The sequence below is a fragment of the Propithecus coquereli genome, unplaced genomic scaffold, assembly GCF_000956105.1.
Source record: "Propithecus coquereli isolate 6110/MARCELLA unplaced genomic scaffold, Pcoq_1.0 Scaffold125, whole genome shotgun sequence".
Taxonomy (NCBI): Eukaryota; Metazoa; Chordata; class Mammalia; order Primates; family Indriidae; genus Propithecus; species Propithecus coquereli.
This window is the reverse complement of record NW_012136636.1, coordinates 7,629,010-7,645,965: the sequence shown is the minus strand read 5'-3', so window position 1 is coordinate 7,645,965 and position 16,956 is coordinate 7,629,010. Positions and strand designations below refer to the sequence as shown.

At 43.2% G+C, this 16,956-nt stretch overlaps 1 protein-coding gene across 4 annotated transcripts in view; it reads right to left on the bottom strand.

The window, feature by feature from the left end:
- The window catches only part of ARHGEF7 (Rho guanine nucleotide exchange factor (GEF) 7), a 167,555-nt gene that overhangs the window by 19,118 nt on the left and 131,481 nt on the right, over positions 1-16,956 (bottom strand). For all 4 annotated transcript variants that reach the window (XM_012637952.1, XM_012637954.1, XM_012637955.1 and 1 more), the window contains exons 9-16: positions 13,368-13,506; positions 12,477-12,536; positions 11,595-11,741; positions 9,602-9,688; positions 7,031-7,109; positions 6,702-6,841; positions 3,998-4,222; positions 1,160-1,253 (exon numbers count right to left, since the gene is read on the bottom strand). In XM_012637952.1, coding sequence (XP_012493406.1) covers positions 1,160-1,253; positions 3,998-4,222; positions 6,702-6,841; positions 7,031-7,109; positions 9,602-9,688; positions 11,595-11,741; positions 12,477-12,536; positions 13,368-13,506 — 971 coding nt within the window. The remainder of the gene's footprint in view (positions 1-1,159; positions 1,254-3,997; positions 4,223-6,701; positions 6,842-7,030; positions 7,110-9,601; positions 9,689-11,594; positions 11,742-12,476; positions 12,537-13,367; positions 13,507-16,956) is intronic.

Sequence of the window (16,956 nt, the reverse complement as noted above, 5' to 3'; positions counted from 1 at the left end):
CCTAGGGCCAGGACCCAAACTGTCAAAGGGAGGGACCCACGCTGCGGTGCCTGCTACTGTGACGTTGGGAGCCAAGGTCAGGAGAGGGAACGTGCTGGCACAGTCAAGGAGCCATCCTCTCACCAAAACCTCCCACAGACCACACGGGGGTGAGGCCCATCATGGTCCCAGCTACTGGGCCACTCTGCTGCCTTCCCCCAAGTTCTGATGGAAAGAAACATCTCTCCCACAAGCCTCCTTGTGGAAATGGATCCCCGCAGGGCCCCGATGGGTGCCGTAAAGAGGAGGAGCAATGACTGAGAGTTGCAAAGACCCAACACAGGCCTCTCCTGCCAGCTGGCTGACAACCCCTCTTGAGGCTGGAGGAGGTGGAGTTAGGGGCCCTGGACAGGGCAGTCTGAGTTGGACAGAACCCTGGGAACAGACCCTGAGACCTTCCTAAGGCCAGCCCATCTCCCCACCCAGCGTCTTCCTTCAGTACCAAGCAACCCCACAGCCTCTTCCCATGAGCAACCCTCCTGGTGGTCACCCCTAGGGAAGGCCCGACACTGGAAGAAATGGGCCGGGGAGGACAGTGAATCTTTCTAATCACTTCTAGAAACAGTTCTACTCATTCCAAAGCTATCACGTGAGCACCTGGTGGGTGTAACGTGCTCACTGTGAGCGGCTGTGTGAGAGACCTGGAGCTGGGTCACATGCTTCCTTGGCCTCTCAGATGTCCATCCCTGAGTGGTGGGCACGAGACAAGCACACACCTACCTCCAGCAGAAAAGAGACCACAGCAAAAGAACAGGGTGATGGGTGCAACTCTGACACCAGAAAATAAGTCACGTTCCTGGCGGGTGGAGAGTGCACTTCGGGAATTACAGCACTTAAACCACAAGAGCAGGCGAGACCCCCAGAGCTAAAGCCCAGGCCCGGTTCAGGCTCCCAGATGAACGCAGGGCTCCAAGGCTCTGTGTGCTACGAAGCACGTGAGCGTCACCACTGACATGTAGAAACTGCTCCTGCTCAACCATGCAAACGCACAGCAGCTTGTTTCTCTCGCTGCCTCACAGTATAGTCCATGGAAAGCCACCAACCCGCTCCCTCCTGTGACCACTGTGGCTGCATGACAAGGAGGCACGTCCTCCACACGCACCCACAGACGGGCACTCACTTTTCCGCAAGGCAAACTCCTCGTCCGAAGGCTTCCGTTCAGGCTTGCGCTTAGGCAGCAACTTTTTCATGGTCTTGGGACTCTTACTAAGATCCTAGGGAAAGAGGAAGAAAAAATGTTGCCAAAGCCAATCATTTCTACTAGCGTATCAAAAAGGGTTGCAGTTAATTAATGGTGAAATATTGAATTGTTATAACCACTGTTAAGAGCTTCCTACTTCTCTCATACTTTTATTTTTCTTTGTTAGCTGCTGAATGTTCATTTAAATTCAATAGGGCATTTTCAGTATTAGTCACTGGCTAATATTTCCTGACTCTAATAAAAACCCTCACGTGACTTGGATCCCATGACAACAGGGGTGTTAATGGCAGGCACACTGGTGGCGTCTGGAGAGGAGAGAAAGGGCCAGTGGCAATGTGCAGACATTCCAGGGGTGGGGGACTACCAATTCTGGAGCAGACCCACCTGGCACAGCCAACTAGAAAGAGACGAGGAAACTAAGGCAGACAAGCAAAAAGAACAAGTCTTAACTTTAAGAAAAGGTTTGAAGTCGCAAGAGAAAAGAAGAGAAAGTGAGTGACTCTCCCTGGCCTGGAGCGCAGAGGACAGAAACAGCAAGGGACTCGCACTGGCTGCGCTCTAGGTGCACGGTCACACTGGTGCAGAGCGTCCGAAGTGGGGTGGTCCACCCTCACCTCTGGAACACGTCTCCTTCCGCAGTGCAAAAGACAAAGGGAAAACTAAGTGAGCAGGACAAGCATCTATTAAATATCGGTATCAAAAATGGCCAACTTCGTGTCATTTCCATCATACAAACCACTCGTGAACCGTGTCACGAGAAACCAAAACTCAGAACATGAGATGTGCTTTGGAATGAAACAAACTGAAAACAGAGGGAACAAAGCTTGATTTTTAAAGTTATCTTTTAAAAATCTTTTCTGTAAAAATAAAAATTTTAAAAGCTCTTAAAAATGCAGCAGAAATCAGTTCCTGAAGAAACATATACACTTGCTATACAGCTTCCCTAATTCAAAGCAAACAGAGAAGACAACCTTGGGCAATCCGCCCCCCGCCCCTGCTCAGAGGGCACCTGCACATGTACCAGGGCCCTGGCCAGCACACCCCACTCGTGACTCCTAGAGCCAGGCACGCGGGCTGCAGAGTGGCTCTGCATGAGCTTTCTTTCCTGACACTCCATTCTGTAAGATCACTTTCCACCTAAAGTTTGGAGGCACTCAGTAATACTGGACAACAATTAGAAGCTCTAACACCTTTTCTCTCATGTGGAGTCCAGCAAAGCAACTGCAGCCAGATTTACCAAACTCAGAGTATCTATGCTGACCTCAATACCTCTTCCCTCACCCTTTGTAGTTCTTTGCCCAACAGTTTCACCCCAATTGTCCTTCCGTGGTAATTTAATCTCCACCACCAGCTCTTGCCTGCAATATCTCACTTTTTCTTTACACTGTACATATTGACCTACATAATAAAGAACACCCACGTTCTTCAAGTAACTGCCCATGACTTAAGCACATGACTGCCAGCAAGATATCTATCACAAAATGAAATTCAGTAAGAACTTAAAAAAAAGGAAAGCTTTGATTATAATTTCTTACATAGTTCTTTTCTATGGGTCTTAAAAAACTTAGGGCCACTAGCGGGAACAGAGAGGGTCTGCTTCAGCTCCCTTGGTAAATGTGGGCCTTGACTGGACATGGAGTCACACCACTGCACTAACACTTACACTCACAAACATAATGACTCTCTTGCACACACTCGAGACTGCATTCACACTCACGACACCTTACATTCACACTCAAGCTCATGCTCATATTCATCCCCATGCTGACTCATGCCCACACTCATGCTAGCACTCACACTCACACTCACTCCCATGACCACACATTCTCAGACTTACACTCATAACCACACTTGTTCTCATGCTCACAACCACACTCATTCTCATACACTCCTGCTCATACCATTCTCATATACTCATAACCACATTCTCATAACTACACTCATTGCCACACTCATAACCACACTCATTCTCACATTCAACCACACTCAACCACACTCATTCTCAACTGATAACCACATTCTCACACTCATGACCATATTAATTCTCACGAAAACCACACTCAATTATCAGCTTCCTCAAGTGAAAATATTTCTCAGAATACATTTCTCAAGACACTTTCTTTCCTCAACAAGTTGCTTTAGGTAAAGGTGTATGAAATTGTTAATACTTATTTATGGATAGGAATTGGATTTTAACTGCACCTAACAAATATGGAAATACTGGGTCAGAATGGAGAAAAATGAAGACCACATTATCATTTCTTACACATCAAAGAGAGGAGCTGCCTTAAATAATTTTTTTTTTCACTTTTGTTTATAAATATTCTCTTCACTTCAAATAGCTTTGGGTGACAAAATGTAGGGTTCTTGAACAGTATCACAAACTAAAAAAAATGGGCCTAAGGTGTAGGAAGATAGCATGCAGAAATAAAGTGACATCCCTCATGAACTACAAGTTAAAAAACCATGTCAGGCTCAGCCTCGTCCTAGCTCCTGGCCCCACAGTGGCCTTCCTTGGGTCAACAGATAAAGGTCTCTCCGTGCACGGCACAGACGGGATCAGACACTGCACACGCCCTCCCCATGCAGGTTTACTATGGGCCACCCCAGCCCTAGGAGCAATAGAGTGAATGACAAGGGGACAGCATCCCTCCTTCATGGTTCCAAAGAGCGAGTCTCTATGTTGTTATGTACAGAGGACCGATCTCGAGGCATGCTCACTGTCACCCGGCTGTCTGAGCAGCCGCAGGACCTTACCTCCTTGTAGCAGAGGGCAGCGGAGGGCCGGAGGGGAGGTGCAGGCCGCAGGCAGCTCAGGCTCCAAGGCTTGGGAGTTTTCGGAGGCTCCAGGGGTCCCCAGTTGATGGTGGTGTGCGGGGTGCCGTGGTGGGAGGGGTGGGGGAGCGTGTGGTAGGCAGGCGCCAGCGGTGCAGGCTTGCTGTCCGCGTGCTTGCTGGACGGAGTGACCGGGTGGGAGGGGAGCTGCCGAGGGCACAGAGCAGGAAGGGCAGAGAAAGAACGTGAGACTCCAGCATGCTCGCTGCAAAAGGACACTTCATATACACTTTACCCATTCTTTAAAAACACTCCAAGTGAATAAGCCCCGAGTTATCATTTCTTTTGGATCTCTGACTCTCAGCACTCAGTTTCTGGGCCACAAGCCCTCTCACAGGGTGGGCTCCCCCACAGCATCTGCTCTGGCCAAGAGGGGCAGCTCTCTGCCGTGGCCAACACTTGAACACTCCACGGGCCACATTTATTTGCACAGAATAAGATCTGGAAAAACGTACTTCCTTAGCATATCAGAATTTTACGAGAGAACAGGTGTTCCCTGTACCGGGAACAAGGCTATAGGGAATGGTAACCCTCCCAGCTGCGTACTGTTCATCACCTGGTGTAAAGGGGTTGGTCAAAACTGGGGACTGACTCCTAGTCCTGTTTTTTTAAAAAATAAGTTTCCCTGGCAATAGCAGGCCTGCTCCTCTCTATGGCTGCTTCCGTGTTACAGGGCAAAGGGCAGTTGCAACAGAGACCCACAAAGCCAAAAATATTTATGACTCTCTGGCTCTTCATAGAAAATTGCTAATGCCTGGAATAAAATAAATTATTTTATTGGAAAACTCAGCTTCAATCAAAACAAAGTTATTCAAAAATCTAATTTCTCTAAAAAGAAAAATAAAAAAAATCTAATTTCTCAGGGTAAGGTGTTACTAATGAAGTTTATATGCCTGGAAAACCCAAAAATATTCCATCACCCTGACAGATAAATGAGAAAAATTAAATAAGTAACACTCAAAATTAGCCAATGATCTTAAATCAGCCAATAACAGTAAGGCATACTGAACGGGAGAGTGCCTGAGCGATTTTATGCACTGGAAGTCTGAGTGAGGTCACCAACATCTGACACACAGTGGAAGGGAAGCCCCCCCAACAGCCAAAACCATGGTTTCAAGAAGAGAATAAACTTTCTCAAGGATCATATTCCCCTGTCCTTGCATGGGGGAGGGAAGTGTGAGACTCGTATCATGCTACGTATCTACTACAAAGTAATTTTTTTCAAACTAAGTAACTTATAGATGAATAAAATTATACACAAACATCCCTCCTAACAATAATGCCATAGTAAGTGATGTTTGGTTTTGTTTCTCCTTAACTTGAAAAAGTCAAAAGAGGTATGCTTTATGCTAAGATCAGAATATGATTTAGGCTGGATACAGCTCGATCACAAGCAGGATACATAATCCCACAAGAGACTCCCTAGAATGCACATTTCAAACGGGAGGCGGTGCAGTGCCTTCCCCGCTGTAGTGACGCCTTCCCAGCCACCAGAGACATGACAACAAACACTGAGATGCAGGGCCCAGCCACAGAGAAAAGTTTCTTTGATAGGAAATTTTATGAAGTCGAGTTTCAGGGTGTTATTGAAGATCTGAATGAAAAAGCATCTCCACTGTTCTTTATAAACACACACATGTACATACATATGTCCCTGGGATAAATTCAGTTCCATGAAAGCTAAGTGTTTCCATATTTTTAAAAGAATGGAGAAGTTACAAATGGCACAGCCATTCAAAATATAATGTCAGCTAAAGCAAATGAGCAGTTTTAATCTCCAAACTGTGTGGCAAAAATAGTGAGACCATGAAACTCTGATCAGAATGTTACACTACAGCAATCCTTCTTGAGTTAAAGCTTTAATATGAAGGATAACAAACAAGAAAATGAGCTACAGGGTAGGAACTATCCTAATAGGCTAACAGGGATGTGAGGAAAATCTACACATTGAAAATGCCTACAAAATCATAATTCATTCTTTAAAAGGTTTGTCCAGTTTTTCAATATTACTCAATAAGGATAATGTATATTAAAATAATACCAGTTTCTTAAGCACGAAACACTAGCAAAGAGAGGTTTAAACGTTGAAACTTTGGTGTTGATCTATTTTGAAATATTATAAAAGTCTCTAAAACTCCAAAGAGCAGTTGAGCTATTCTAAGTAAAAGATAAACGAATTTCTTAACATCGAAACAATAAGTCAAAAATTATAATTTATGCCTTTAACATGAATCTGGCCCTTATTATCATAATGACTTATTTTGTGTTTTCTCAAATTAAACACAATGAATACAGTTAAAATTCTCAGGAAAATCATCTAGGAGTGGTGGCTCTTGGGGGTTTTGTATAAACTCCCCATGATAGTCTTCTAGGGCCACCCTGAGCAGAGGCAGCTTCCTACCCAGGAGTCCCTGAATTCCGTGTGAGGACGCACAATTTAGGGCTGTTTCACAGGAATGATCAGCGGGAATCGAGGACTAAATATTTGCAGAGAAATATGAAGCAAGTATTTTGCATTCTTGATCCAAATATTGATTAAGCTTTAAAGCACTTGATCACTACCGGACAGCTTAACCCCAGGCAGCCCCGTTTAGTCTGGAAGGAGGAGAGGCATGCGCGCCCTTACGGTGTGGGAGGGCACAGAGTGAGGCTTCACGGTGGGGTTTCCGACAGACGTGACTTTCGTCTGCTTCTGCAGGTGGTCCACCCACTCATGCAGATCCTGCTGATTGTTGCATGACACTAATATCCGCTCGATCATGCTCCCTAAAAGAGATAAGAATAGGCCAAAGTGGAAACACAGGTAGAAAGTGCACACATGCACACACCCCCCCAAGTATCACTCAGCAACGCTTAAACATCACCTTCTGAAATACACAAGCAAGAACCTGCACACGGATAACAAGCTACCTCTCTCATCCCCGTGACAGCATTCACACAGTTTGTGCCTATCACCTGATATTTCAAATGCATTTCTATGATTTTCACTGTCCTCAAGCTTTGTGATTGTCATTCCTGTCGTTGGTAGCTTTCCCTAAAAAAGAGCCCCCCCACACAAAAAAAAAACAATTAGTGCTTTCCTAGTAAAGAAGGTACCATTATCAAAGTAAATATTAAATGATTTTAGGAATGGCAGAGGAACTGTGTGCACCAGAAAAGCTCTTGTTATAGCAGATGCATGTACAATACAAAAAGCTATCTCAAATAAGAAATTATAATACTATACTATAATGAAGAAATTGAACTGGCAAAAAGGTACAGAGTACCAATCCAGAACAAAGAGTTCATCTGATGAGCAACTCTAAACACAAATACCAGGACACACAAACATTATACATCATGATTTTACAAACTAGAGTGTATAACAGCTGTTTTAAATGACTTTTTGTAGAAAAGAAGCCTGAATATGCGTCATAAAAAAATGAAGAGGAAGCTCCAAATCTGAAGGCGAAATAAGGGTGGGAAATTGAGGCAAGCATAGGAAATGTCTAACAGTTACACTGTGGTCTACCAAGGAGAAAATAAGTCGTCATGCTAAATGTTGCACACAGTGCAGAAAACGGTGGACAAACCCATCCTCCCTGAAAATGGAAGAAATCGGTAACTGAAACAGGAAATGTCAATGGAGAGACATCAGAAAGGAGATGCAAACTGATCATCATAAACAAAGCAGAACTGAACACAAAGTAACACATCCCGGTTGACACAAACCATGGTATGCAGTGGCCAACCCAGTCTTTAGTCAAAGTCTACAAGTGTTGTGGGCCAAGTTGCCTGGGCAACAATTAGTCAGCCAAGGGACAGGACTCTGTGTCAGCACCTCTGAAAGCCATGCTTCTAAACAAGGTGTGGGAAATGTGTCCTCACTGAGGATAAGCAGCAGTGTCACAGCCTGGCCAGAGAGGTTGCCCAGAGGCTGCCCACAACCTACAGTGCACAGGACAGTCCCCGCCCAGTCCAAACCGATGGCAGTGCTGAGACTGAGAAACCCCACCCTGAAGCATGGCAGACTTGACACTTCTGTGGTCAAGTGCACTTGAAAAATGCTACAAACTGTGTACTCCTTTCCAAGATTCATAATGCACATGTGTATTTCAACAGCTCTGAGAAGACCTACAGAAAATACAACTGCGTAACTGTTTAACCTGGCATATCTTAACACCAGTGTATTGCTGAATCTAACACTTTTCAACATCCCTCAAAGCCAGTGTCCTAATAGCAGAAATGAATACTGATGATACAGACTATGGGTCCCTGCATAAAGAGAAAAACTTCTCAGGAAACTGTGCTGGGAATGGGAAAATAAAACCCCACTGGTGGGATGAGGTCCCAGTGGCACGTCAACACATCAATGGCAAACCCTGCTGAGGCCCAGCCTCACAGGCAGGGACCTAAGGTGTCCTAGTGGCAACCTCTTCTCGCCAGAGCAAGGCCAGATAGTGCTGATGGGAAAGGACTCGGGTTTAGGTTTATCAGGGTCATTTAACAAACGAGTAGCTGCCAGTTTGGGAGGAAAACCCTACTAGGCATAATCTCAGCCACAGATAACCTTTCCTCAGCAGTAGCCTTACAAATTAAAGCATTATTTTTCTGAGCCTATCTGTATATATTTGCTTTAGCAATATTAAAGTGCTCCTTTTGGAATAACTGTCCTCACTGGGTGGCAGACAAACCTTCTGTGGAGGTACAAAAAAGCTGAGTCTAATTATGACTCAGGGTTCTCTAACGTTCTTGCTGGGAACAATATAAGACAACACGTGCTGTACAGAAATGCAACTCAGAGAACATGAAGTGGTGACTTCTGTTGCAGTAGTATCTGGTGACTGAGTTAGTCTTCAAAAAGTTGATGAGAAAGGTACTAGCTTCTCTAACTTAAAGAAAAATAGTAACACCTCCCAAGAGCATCTACTAAACATACGGAAAAAACATAAGCTACTTGATATCACCATTATAAATTAGCGTAGCAACAGAAAAGAACTCCCCCTTGCATTTCCTCCTCAAATCAGCTGTCATGTTTTTGCAAAGAAAAGCAATGAAATGACTAAAAAATAAAAAGGCTAAACAATCACATTACTCCTTATATTACCTTAAATCTGCTGACATATTTGGGTGGTGCTGCACCACTTACAAAAGATCCGAGCTCACACCTTCCCACTTTATCCACAGTCCCTTGTCCAACACATTTTGCAGAGCAGAAAACTACAGCTCAAAGCAGCAAGGCACTTTGCACAAATGACATGTGTCAATAACAGAGACCAAAGTGCACCACAGCAGTCTGTGCCCTGAAAAGCTTACTCTAAAAATTTACACTTCCTTTTTTGATTAGAATTAACATAAGGATATGCTTATGTAGTCACATCGAAACACAAAGAGGAGCTGTATGTCCGTATCTGAATACAAAACACTCCACATACAGTACTACACATGGCACATAGATACAATATTTAACACAAAATCCAAAGCCAGCCTGAAAATGATTCTCAGATTCATAATAAACAATAAAATAGAAATTTAAATGTGTTTTACCTGATAGATAAAACCACTCATCCTAGGACTGGCAGACAACATTAGCAAAATATTTGGGAAGAGGAGAAGGTATCTTTCATTCTTTTCCTAATATAAAAAACAAACAAATCCAAATAACTTCTTAAAAAAATCTACTTACACATGTGAGCACAAATACTTTACATTAGGCCCTATGAAACATTATACTACATTTCCTGTTTAGGTATTTCTACCAAATTTTATTAGGTAAAGTAAATGGAAACAAAATTATGATAAATTCTGTATTAAGTCTTAACATACAATTAAGAGAGAGTTTTAACATTTAGGTAAAAAGACGGATCGCTAAATTCTTCAAAATAAAAAGGTAAGAAAGTAAACTAAATGATTAAAAGACCTCGGGCTCACAAGTAGCCTGTGTAACGTCTTTAAAAATATTTGGTTAAGGAGTTCAGCTCTGCCATTAACTATTTTCAGTTATATCTAAAATTTTCTTTTTGTGGTTTAGAGAAAAAAAACATGTAAAATTTTAGCATGGGAAGGAGGAACAGGTGGAGTCTTCAAGTTAAAGGAAGGATAGGATAAAATTTTAAAATCAATTTTGGTCTTTTAATAATTCCTGGCATCTCCCTAAACCTCCCAACATGTCAATTCGATGTTGTTTCATCCACCCCATAAACTTTACCTGGTTTACATGAAAGACTTAAAAACATTACTTATGCATTAAAAATCACTTACTTCAATAAGGGAGCAAAAAGCCAAAGAGACCACAACTAAAGGACAGAAATTCCCAAGAATCTAAAAAGAGACCTAGACATGCCAGGCAGTCCTTTTCCCATGATGACATTCAAACCACTGCCCCAAAAAGTGACCTGAATGCTAGCAAGCAGTTTCCCAAAGCATATTCCTCAGAATGCTAGACTTATGCAAGGTACCTTGAAAAAAAAACTTTCTATACTTCAAAGACATCATTGAAAATGATTCACTATTAATATATTCTCCTCTGGGAAATCACAACATACAATGGGAATATTCAGAGCAAAGGCTCCAAGGAGTTCTGTCAGAAAAGAATCTTTTCCACTTTATCTTTTCAGTTGTGATCATGACAACACTGAATCATTTTTGGAGTAGCAACCATCAACATTATATAGATCTAGTATTACGAAGAATACACTTTGGAGAGTTTCCATAAATTATTTTAAATAAAGTTAAAAAGAACATGATTAAGAAAGAAACAAACTGCTTCTGGAAAGATCTGGATTTTTCGGATATTGTAAGTAAGAAAAGTCACGGTTTCTTATGGTAACCAAACTACAATGCTTTAGTAAATAGAGGGGGTGATATTTCAAAATTTTATAGGTGGGAAGGAAAATACATTGTGAGTATTAAGTTTCCGTTTTCTTATTCTAAGAGTTTCACGTTTGAAAATGGGCCATTAGCATGTTTTGGTCATGGTAATTATTTTTTTGCAAAGTATAATGAAACTCAAAAAGTGGTACCTGCTTAGCGACCCAATGAATGTATACTAATGTTAATCGTGAAACAAACTGTTCAATTTTCACTGTGTGGGATATCACAAACATATGATTTGTTCTCTCACTTAAACCTACCTCCCATAACCAAATGCCAACTAGTGTACATTAACAGAAAAGTACAATGACCCAAACCACAGAAAACAGCAGCTCCCTGAGAGCAGCAGCCTCAACACCACAAGTTCACACGACTCTGTGGCACAAATATACATAGAGCTCCTACAAGTCCTGCCTGGGCATCCTCTTTCAGCTCATACGGGCCATGGACCAAACTGATCTCAATGGATCTAAACTGGTCAACGGGCCCATACTCAGCTTTAAGCCTCTCTAATATGCCATAACTTCTTTCATATTTGTTAAATTATGACCTAAGACAGAATTCCTATTAAATATTGTCATCGCTTGAGATGCCTTTAAAGTCTTGTATTATGAGATCCTAAGCATGCATTGGGTATTGCGTGTGGTGTGCATGTGGACTGCAGTACCTCGCTTCCCGCACACTGGATCAGGACCTGCGACATGTAAATGACGTTGCCCAAGGTTTTAATGTCATCTCCCTCCCAGCTCCGGATGGCTTCTGTCAAGATCTGGAGCTCCAACTCTTTCCTTTTCCTGACTTCTTGACACTGGGCCTGAGTGACACAGAACAATACTGTTAAAGACACAGAAACTTCCAGAATCTTATGTTTTGGCCACAATGCTTTGTATTTTACTTCTTCTTAAGGTAATTATTGCTTTATATCTTACTTCTTGAGATAGATAATCTATTGAATGATTTGTTTAATTGTATGGAATTAAGAAACAACACATACAACTGCTCTGGAATAATAAACACTACTTTAGAAAAATATAGCAGATTTTGTCACTTTCAAGAAGAAGAAATGTAAACTGGACAAGAAAAATATTTTCTGTCTGGTTTTATTAGTATCTGCCAATATAGAAGACTGAAAAGAGGAAAACAGGGCAAGGAGAACCTGTGCTACGAGTAAGGCATGTGTTTCAAAAACGCAGTTGGTGAGACCATTCAACTGCAGATGAAATGGAACCACCAGTATTCTGTTTCACAATATATCACTGAAGACACCATGCATAGAGGTTAAAAAAATGTTTTAAATAATTTTAAAGTAGCTCTAACATCACTTGTGTTGTGCCTTTTGAAAATTTAAATAACTATTGTATCAATTTTCTGGTGTCCATTTACCAGCCATGGAATGCTTACTATACATTTGTTTTTATTTCATCTGCATAAACACTGAATTCACAAGTAAATTTTTTATCATCTAACTTTTTCAGGTGACAATTCTTCTACATTCATTTGCCATAACAATGTCCAAGGAAAAAAACCCCTAATATGCTTAATCACTTACTGAAAGGTTTTTGAAGGCAGTCATAGATTTTTGAATATCTTGTCTATCGGTATGATAATCCTTTGAATAAAAGAAACACACTATTAGCTTTCACAATGAAGTTTTCTTAAAAAGGCACTCTCTATAGATCAGCTTGAAACTTTTCTAACACTTTTTAACCCTTAACATGACCTTTTTAAAAATCAGCAGTAAAGTGCCACCTCTTATTCTTGAAGGGAATCATTAAGCTAACTGACTTAGGGGAAAACACTTTGGGACAGAATTCTCAAGAGCAGGCAAGAGCAAACCAAGCTGTTAAGCCAATGAAGTTTTATCAGAACAATGCCACACCCACAGCTCACATGTGGTCTCTGGCTGCTTGTGTACTAGAAGGGCAGAGCTGCAGAGCTGTGAGATCCCAGAGCCTGCCCTTTATGGAAAAGGTCTGCCAACCCAAGCCAAGGGAGTAACTTTGACCCAAATTTCTGCCAGGCCTGCAATCTATCATCTGAAAATAGATAACTGCAATCATTAATTAAACAATCCTTTTACTATTATTACTCTATCACTTATGCACTAATTTGTAGCTAAATGTTCCTGATATGACACCTCAATGATATGTGGAAATCAGCTTTCATTTTCCAGCTTTGGGAAATTTTTCAGTTGGCAACAGTGGGTGAGAGAGCGGAGATAAAGGGCAGATGCTTTTCTGTAGAGATGGGAAAAAGGAAAAAACCTTAATATTCAACAAAATCATTCTGAAAGTCCACTATGCTAAAAACTCTTGGTAAACTCTCGTTGCTGGTTCTGGCTTCTAAAATAAGTCATTAATAACAATTTCTGTCATAGCCAAGACTGACCATGCCCCAAACCCCCGGGCAGAGCCTGAGTGGCAGAGTGACAAGGGAGTACCTCCATGTGTCTCTCGAGCTCCTTGAGCAGTGTGGGGTATTTGTCCAGGCGCATGAAGGGCTTGCTGAGGCCTGTGGTCAGCACGAGGATCCCGGGACTGCTGGCACCTCTTGCCTCCATGAACTCCCCCAGCTCCTCACTGGGCAGCACGTAGCACGACAGTGAGAGAGAAGGCACATGGTTAGCAACGAGAAGCGGGGCAGCTTTCTGACCGCCATGAGCAATAACCAGGACCGGTGAAACCTGAGTGCTTCATTTAACATTTGGAAGGCTATAGCTTTTACAACCAAACTGTGCTGGTTAACTTGAAACACCACAGGGAAGCCCCGAAGGGTCCTGTTACTGCTCTCACGTGAGCCACAGCAGCTGTGCACGACACAGAACGCTCGTGTCCCTTTGCACTTCCACTGACACAAAGGCCCTTCGGCCTGTCGACAGCACGGGACATGTCCAAAGGTAAGCACACATTCTGGGAGCTAGAAGAAATCCTAATCACCTCGGAAAGAACGTCAGGCTGGTAAGAACTAGGACCAAGAGGCTGCAGTAAAGAATGCTGTGGACCTGCAGCACGAGTGAGAGCACCAGGCCCCAGCGCTCACTCGTCCAGCACACACCCTGAACCCTGCGCTCCACACACTCCGGCTCCAACCCTGTCAGGGGTGCATAACCGCAGCACGATAAAACAATGCCACTCACTCAGGCTTCAGAATTGTCAACGTGTGTTTACATTTAATCCTCACAATACGTGAAGAAGAAAGGTATCCCTGTTTGTAGATGAGGAAACTGAGTGGATACCAAGAAATTAAGGAAAGTTAAAAACAAGCTTTAAATATTTTTCTGTTCTGTTTTCACCATCATCTTTATCTTGACTACACGTCACCTAATTTCTTCCACAGGTACCCTGAGTCCTCTGTTTCCATGCACTGTCTCTGCCCGAAGAACTCTGGAATCACACAGGATGGTGCTACTGGGCCACTATGGGGTCACGCTCTGTGACCAACACATCTGTGACTGCTGATGGCCACCTACAGGCCGCACTTTCCATCGCTGTCACAGAACAGGCCTGAGTCAGCATCCCTATGCTGTGTGTGCCCTCTAGATTCTAGATGTCAGACTGGGACCAATGGGTGGGGAAGAGGCACCACCAGCCCACGGGGCCCATGTCAGGTCTGGGAGACCAGGAGGACTGGGGCCCAGTCACCATGTCAGGCAGAGGGACCAGCCCAGAGGGCCCGTGTTACATCTGGGAGACTAGAGGGGCCCCCAGTCACCATGTCAGGTCGAGGCACCAGCTCAGGGGGCCCACAATACACCCAGGAGGTTGAGGCACCAGGTCGCTGGTCAGTAGAGCTGTATTCAAAAGCCATCCATGTCACTTATCCCAGGAAACAACTGTTCCTAGTCTAGAGGTTTTTCCTTAAAAGGAAAAGATACTTACATCCTCAGTATTACATAAATGCCGCCCTAAAACACATATAAAAATCTTAACAGAAAAAGTGCAAAACAAGCTGGTCCTCACTCAAGTCTCATAAGACTCACAGGGACCCTCCACCACCAGGCCGCATGCCTCCCCTGCCACTGCCTGAGCTCTGGGGACACCAGTGTTCCGGGTGAAAATGTAGACAACGTTTAGGCTAAACCACAGGAAACTGCAAGTTCAAAAATGGTGAACACTAAGAGTTTCACAGTTCAGCCTGAACATGGCCTCCCCGTGGGACGTGTGAGAGCAGGCACTGGCGAGGCACTCCCTCTGTCCTCAGGGAGTTCCCAGAGGAGACCTTTTCACTCAACCAGACCAACTCAGAAATAGAATGTTTCAGACATCAGGGTGAAAACTAACGACTTATGTTTCTTACACACTTCCATCCAAACACTTTCTATAAAAACCGTGGTGGTCTTGCTGAGCAAGGCGTCAGAGTGTTCCCGTGCTGTGTGAACCCAGTGATGATGTAGCTAGCAGCACCTCTGCCTATCAATCCACACCTGTCAGAAATCAACTTTTTAAACAAACATATACACACATTTAAGAGATATTACCAAAACCAAGGAAAATTATAAAAAGGGGGAAAAGTTTTACATGATCCTATTTATTGAAAAATCAACACATATAATAAATATTTTCTCAATTCTATGCATAAGGTTTCATAATTATTTTATTCCTGTAAGACAGCTCATCATGATGATGTAATTTAAAAAAATATCGGCACAGAAACTGTCAGAGTACTTCTAGGTGTGTGTGTCTGTGTGGGGTGTGTGTTTGTGTCTGTGTCAAAGTGTGTATGTGCTTTCATGGACAAATGAAACTCAACATCTTTGTGTCTGTGCTTTTTAAAAATTGTTTCTTGGGAAAATCAGAGGATTGGGAACACTAAACAAAGCACAGTGCCACCTCCAGGACCTTGCTGTGGACACGGTACTGCTCACTTTGGGGACTGCACTGACATAAAAGCCACTGTGTACCCAGCCCGTGTCCACCATCATTTCCACACATGGAGACACCCCCTGCCTTCCTCAGCATCAACCTTCCCACTGGCAGAGGACACCAGGACAGCAGGATCACCAGAACAGAGGACAGGGAGGAAGAGCAATGTGACCACCTGCCGTGCTGGCACCATAGTATATGCCCAACTCGTGCCCCCAACACCACTGCGGGTGGGGGGACGCACGCACCATTATCAGTGTGGTATAGATGACGACAAGGTGAAGTCAGGCCTAGCCTGTGGAGACGGTGTGCCCGCCCTATAACCACAGGCAATGCTGCACCTCACACTCACGGCATCCCCCACTCATGCGCTTACTCAGAAATGCTCTGCTCTTCACACTGCTCACTATCCATCCCTAAAGCAGGAGCAGAGCGAAATAAACAACTGAGACGGGAGAGACTAGGTTTTACCAACAGTTCTGTAAGTGTTGAACAATTTATCAGGCACAGTCCCATAAAAAATTTGATGATACTGAAAGTTTATTTCAACTGCTTTAAATATAATCCACGAAGGGCCTTTTCCACCAAGATAAGAACCAAGAAAAAGACTATTCAGGTCATTATTTGTACTTCTGGGTTACATGTAAAATTTCCTAATTATAGTTATGGCAGAGAAACTGAGTGTGTATCCAGAAATTAAGCAAAGTTTAAAACTAGCTTTAAATATTTTTCTGTTCTGCTTTCACCATCACCTTCATCTTGAGTACACGTCACCCAACCTCTTAAAGCAGGATACCCTCATCACTCCCCTTCCTCCCCCCAAAAAAACACTAAAACAAAAAACGAAATTTTTTCAAGCAAAAGTAACTTCTTTCAATATTCAATAATGCCAGAATATACACACAGCTGAGGAGAAACAGAATTTTATGAATTTTTATAGATCGTTGTTTTAGTTTCATTTTGTAGTTTTTTAAAAAAATTTAGTGCCATAAGAAAACAAAACAGCTAGTTATAACTATCTCGACAAAACGATGACTCTTTCAGCTTCGTTCCTCCTGACACTGGCAGCCCACACACAGCAAGGCCCCTCTGCACTTACTCGGAGGCACCGAGGGCTGTGAAGGACACACGGAAGGATGACCACGGAGCCAAGCAAAGAGCTGCACA